Source organism: Pezoporus flaviventris, unplaced genomic scaffold, assembly GCF_033815535.1.
Source record: "Pezoporus flaviventris isolate CSIRO_AGI_PZ_B2104156 unplaced genomic scaffold, CSIRO_AGI_Pfla_v1 ptg000079l, whole genome shotgun sequence".
NCBI classification, from domain to species: domain Eukaryota; kingdom Metazoa; phylum Chordata; class Aves; order Psittaciformes; family Psittacidae; genus Pezoporus; species Pezoporus flaviventris.
In genome coordinates, this window is record NW_026892627.1 from 1,642,623 (window position 1) to 1,648,622 (window position 6,000).

The 6,000-nt window shown below is 41.1% G+C and overlaps 1 protein-coding gene across 3 annotated transcripts in view; it reads left to right on the plus strand.

Annotated features, from left to right (window-relative positions):
* SNAP47 (synaptosome associated protein 47) overlaps nucleotides 1–2,948 on the plus strand; it is a 30,447-nt gene extending 27,499 nt beyond the window's left edge. For 2 of the 3 annotated variants that reach the window (XM_061474544.1, XM_061474542.1), the window contains exon 5: nucleotides 1,378–2,948. In XM_061474544.1, the coding sequence (XP_061330528.1) occupies nucleotides 1,378–1,524 (147 nt within the window). In that variant the 3' untranslated portion in view covers nucleotides 1,525–2,948. Of the gene's footprint in view, nucleotides 1–1,361 lie in introns of all 3 variants that reach the window. The other variant, XM_061474543.1, reaches the window with a different exon arrangement.
* Nucleotides 2,949–6,000: the final 3,052 nt, after the last annotated feature.

Here is a 6,000-nt window from a genome sequence, read left to right on the forward strand (position 1 = left end):
TGTGGGATAGTGCTGGGATAATTTGCTTTCTTGGAGACTTGCTGCAATTGATTGGATAAACTACTCTTATTAAGCAGGCAGTGCAAGGATATCCTCATGGACCTAGCTGTGGATGCCTAAGGAAGTAGATTATGTAGGCCAGCAGAGGCCTTATGATCTGAAGTAACTTGGAAGCTGGATTTCCAGTCAGTATGATACAGTGCTTCCAAATTTCCCTCTGATATATCTGAGAGAAGGCAGCTGAGGCTTGCCCATCAGGCAGGTGCTTTCAGTTCACGCATCCAGGTTTATTAAGGGAGTAGCCACAAGAGGGAAGAAAAGGCAATGATATAACTCAGTCCTTGGTCTGCTGCTAAAAGGAGCCAACGTTACAGGGTGAGGAATTAAGACAGATTTTTCTTGTGTAGTTTGGATCACTGTGCTTGGACTTGATTGTGTGAACTGATGAAAATGAAAGTTGAGTAAGCCCCATAAGTCAGTGTATGGTATTGTTATGGATGGCTCAGCCTTGAGAATATATAAGCTTGGCTTTCTTCTTCCATTTTAGAGGCTTCTGCCCTGTTTGGACCAATATCTATAGGCGTTTTCAGACTACATGGTCCCCTCACAATCTTGGAGTAGCTGAGGATGTTAGCTTGCAGTTCCACATATGAACAGTAATTTGCTAAATGTAGTGTAAACTGGTTGATATGTAATACAATGCATACAGCCTGGAGTAGAGCTCTAGCCAGTGCATCTGTTATTTCTCATCTCAGGTACAGCCTGAGCCTCTTGGCTGCCTTGATGTCTGTTCATACCACACCACCCTCTAGTCCCTTGAAAATGATTTGTTTGGTTGCCTAATTCTCACTTTTCCCATCTGGTCCAACCACTGACACTTCTTTCTTTAGTAGGCTGTAGAAAAAGAACAGTTTCTGTCCTTTGACCTTGTCAATGCCTAACATTACTATGCCTTCAGCCATGTGATCCCCTTCTGGCTTTCTACCAGCTGTGCTTGCTTTCCCTATCAGCTCTCAACGTGCATGTAATCTCAGTACAAGCTACTGCTCTGGAATGCAGACATACCAAGGAGGTAATAACAGAGCCAACAAACAACAAATCATGCTTAAATGATTTTTATTTCTAATTTATTCTCTTCCCTCCCCTCTAACCTTAACAGATCAGATTTGAATTTTCTGGTCTTTAGTTCCTTGTTTCATTCGTCTCAATTTAGTTTATCAGAGTAAGAAATTTCTTTTCACCAGCATGCCTCAGGGCAGACTCCAATAAATGAAATAAAATTACAACAATGAAATAAGTAATTGCCATGGGTCTGTTACATTTCTCAAAGAACCAGCTGGTCGATTGCTGAAAGTGCTCAGTCTTTTCTTCTGACAGATACTAAAGAAGCTGAAGGGCCTTGCCTTGGAGACAGAAGCTGAGCTGGAGAGACAGGATGAAGCTCTTGATTCCATCACTACCTCTGTAGACCGTGCGACGCTGAATATTGACAAGCAGAACCGCAGAATGAAGAAATTAACGTAGCGCCTACAGGAGCCAGTGGGGATGGTATCATGAGGAAGAAGAGGATCAGAGAACTGTATTTATCAAGACTGTTTCTTTAATAGACACTTTGTGTGGGAGCTGTTTGCAATATTGTCTGGAGTACGGTGCTGCTGTTACTGAGTTCCTGTGGGTTTTGAAAATATTTCCAGACTTAGATGATGTTTGAAGGCTGTTTTAGGATTAAAAAGGCCAAGACTTTTAATTGCGGTGGAACAATGATAGTGGCTTCTTTACTACAGAAAATCTGTAAATATGAAAGGATGTGATATAATCTGAATCAACTTTTATGTGCTTTTTTTATGTTGCTGCTTTTGAAAGGTTGGGTTTTTTTACTGCAAAGAAGAAGTGAAGGAGAAATGAAATGCATATGAGACTACTTTAGATGATTACAGCTTATTAATTCCCTCTCAAGGTCTTTCTTTAAAAAAGTTAATAGCTGAACTAAAGACCAGATGTCCAACTGCAAGTCACTCAGGCTTTTGTTTGTAACTTAATGCTGAGGTGAGCAAATGATGGTGATAAAACCTTGTGTTCCCTAAGCAAATGTTTTTAATAGGTTTCAATTGTGCTTTTAATGTACCTAGAAATTTTATAAGAATAATGAAGACTTAGTGGCCACAGCTGTCTGTTGCCACATCCTGGAAAATGGAGAAGGTGGTTAGTTAATGTGCATGTATTGGTAGAGATATCTGCTCACTGAGCAGGTTTTGTTGTTTTTTTTTTTTGCCATTTGATAAATGTTTTGCTTATTTAAGTCACTTATAAAAAGTATCAAAGTAGAATATGTTCGATTTCCAAAAGGAAATGATGATCACTGATGATCATGTATACTTTTTTGTGTGTTTATTTTTCCCTTTTAAACTGCATACGTAGTGAAGGAGTTGATTTTGGAGTGGGGAAAGTATTGTGGGTGAATCTATTCAGTTCTTGGAGTTCATTGTTTGTACCCCTCACTTGCACACAGTGGTTTCAGATTTTTGGTAATAGTCTGACATGGGATGCAGTGTCCTCAGAGCATCATGAGCACAGTGTTTACTTAGTGTGGTCCCTAAATACCATGGTGGAGCTAGGCTGCCAGATCTCTGACGAGTGTCAGTGTAAGGTCTCTTGTCATTTTGCTTCTCTGTCCTTCGTTTTCCATGGATCTCTCTACTGTTCATTTCTGATTCCAAATGGGAAGAACTTCATGAGTCATGTAGAGCATCATGTGGTTTTTGTGTTATCTCCCTCAGACTCACAGACTGAGGAGCCTGTTGCTGGAGCTGTAGGCATCTGTGTAGTGTTTGGCAGTTGTGGTACATGCATCTAATTCATGGCTTTTGTTTATTTGTACTAACTGGTGATGAAACTTTTCAAGACTTCTCATAGACCTCTATTTCTAAAAGAAAAGGGAATACTGCAAACTTTTTGGCTAATAAGTTTTGTTGAGTTCCCAGTTGGCTTCATGGAGACCACAGGACAGCGAGAGCTTTTCCCCTCCTAACCTACTTGATACTACATAGGAGAGATTCCAGGTAATCCATGTAGTGTAGAATCGTAGAATGGTTTGGTTTGGAAGGCACCTTAAAGATCCTTCAGTTCCAGCCCCCTGCTCAGGCAGGGACACCTTCCACTAGACCAGGTTGCTCAAAGCCCCATCTAAACACTGCCAGGATGGGCCAGCCACAGCTTCTCAGGACAACCTGCTCCAGTGTCTCGCCATCCGCACAGGGAAGAACTTCTTCCTCATATCTCAATCTCCCCTCTGTCAGTTTAAAGCTATTCTCCTTGTCTTGTTCACACCTGCCCTTGCCAAAAGCCCCTCTTCAGCTTTCTTGTTGGCTCCTTTAGGCACTGCAAGCTGCTCTAAGGTCTCCCTGGAGCCTTCTCCAGGCTGAGCAAGCCCACCTCTCTCAGCCTGTCTCCATAGCAGAGGTGCTTCAGCCCTTGGATCATCTTGGTGGCCTCCTTTGGATCTGCTCAAGGTGGACATTTCTATCTTGAAATCTAGAATGAAATATTTAGAAAGAGCAAGCTGCTCGTCATGATGCTGGTGATGCAGCCCAGTTGGCTTTCTGGGCTGTGAGCGCACATGTCTATTGCCTGTGGCAGAGAACACTAATTTCTTCAGTTCCTACAGTTCAGCAGCTATTTTAGTTGAAAGTAGCTGTTGTAATATGTGTGTGTGTGGGGGGGTGTTTTTGTTTGTTGGGTTTGGGTTTTTTTTAAGTGTCTATATTAGAAAATTCTTCTTTTACTGCTTTCAAATACAACAATTTTGGTGCAATATTTTTAGCTAATGAAGCTTTCAACTGTTTATTCCACTAATAGTTGATGTGAAAATTTCCTTTGTCAGGGTATTTCAGCCTACCTTTTAAAGAACGGTACAGGAAATCACATAGTGTATGTTAATTTTCAAGATCTTACTCTGCCTTGTTTTGTATTAATTAATATTAGTTTGTTAGATTTGAGTACTACACTGCAAGTTCTCAATTTACCGTCCAAGTTGTTACTGGCATGCACTTTACTTACTTGCTGGTTATGGCAATTACATGTACATTCACTATGTGCTGTGAAATAAAATACTGTCTGGGGTTCTCTTGTTTGTTTCTGATCCCGAAATCACTGTTGTTTTACTGTGAAAGGAAGATATGTTTGCACAACTAATTATTTAATGAATTTCAAAGTGTACTTTGCACAAAATGCATGTGAACTGAACCTGGTGCTGACGCTGACTGGGAACGAATCTCTGAACTGAATTAGTGCGAACCAGGATTGCCAAAAGTAAATCCTAATGACATGTCATTTAGTTTAGCATTCTTGGTGCCATACTTGTATTGTTGTGGTTTTTAGCACTAGCTATTGCATCTTACTCAGTATTTTGTGGTTTGTATTAGTCCAACATTTCCATGATAAAGCAAAAAATTGTAATATTGTTTGTAAGAAGTGACCCATTCTAGAGCTGTGTATTAGATGAATTTCATGTGCTCAGAGGACTTTCAGTCTGTAATTTCTTCTTATTAAACATCTTTGAAAAATGATCTACTCCCTCTTATTCATTTGGCTGTGTAGTTGCAGTGAAAATACTCTATCCACCCCCTTGTCATACTGTGGAGCAAAATTTACTGTAGCATTTCTGTAGGACTGGGCTTTAGGATAGGAGATTTTTCATTATTATTAAAAAAAAAGGAGGGGACTGATGGAATGTTATCAGTGTGAATGTTTCTGTTAGCAGCTGAAAAATGAAGTGGGTACACCGCACAGTGTACCTTGTGGCTGGAGACTGTGGCACAGGAGCTGCTCCTACTCTTGGAGAGTGGACTAAGATTCACAGAATCCTAGAATGGTTTGCGTTGGAAGGGATCTTAAAGATCATCCATTTCCAAACCCTGACATGGGCAGGGACACCTTCCACTAGACCAGGTTGCTCCAAGCCCTGTCCAGCCTGGCCTTGAACACTGCCAGGGATGGGGCAGCCACAGCTTCTTGGGGCAAACTGTTTCAGGGCCTCACCACCCTCACAGGGGAGGACTTCTAATGTATCGTCTGCCGTCTGCCAGTTCAAAGCCATTCCTCCTTGTCTGTCCCTACTTGCCCTTGTCAAAAGCCCCTCTCCTTTCTTGTGGGCTCCTTTAGGCACTGGAAGCTGCTCTAAGGTCACATGGGAGCTTTCTCCAGGCTGAACAAGCCCAGCTCTCTCAGCCTGCCTCCATAGCAGAGGTGCTCCAGCCCTTGGAGCGTCTTTATGGCCTCTGGACTCAGTCCAACAGAACTCCAAGAACTGCCTGGACATGTTACTATTTGAACAGTGGTACAGAAGTATAAAGACTTTACTCACATCAAACTTTCAATTTTATGTCATAATACGGCTTGTGTCATTGCCAAAATTGCTTAGAGCCTCCAAAGTTTACTTCTACACTAAACCCAAGTGCTTTTATTAATGTCACAGATCTGGACTGGTGCTTCACGGGGGAAGATGCAGCAGGTAATGTGCCAAACATTATTCTTGTTCTTCACTGACATATTGTTATCAACATGAGGCTTAAAGACATAACTTAGGATAATTTTTGCCTTTTATATGCAGTTTGTTAGTTCTTTGTAGGTCTTTACTACAATATGAAAAGCGCAGGGCTTTGTCATTAAGAGACAAAAGGAAAAACCTAATAAAAGATGTTCTAACATATAAAATTAAAAGCTATCAATTGGTCAGGCTTTTCAGATCTTGCAAAATAGAACTAGATTTTGTTGTATCATAGGGCAGGTTTATAATCCAATATGTGTTCATGGACGTGATGAGTGAGCCTGAAATGACTGCAACTTAAACGTATTTCTGCATAGGAGTTTGAGTTTCTCCTCTGGAATTATTGAAATGCTGGTGATAAATGTAGGGCGCTTTGTGGCCCTCAGACAAGGGGTGTAGGGAGCTTTTTTCAGGCAATTAGTTGATTTAACCAAAGCCTCATAATAGCTGTCTCT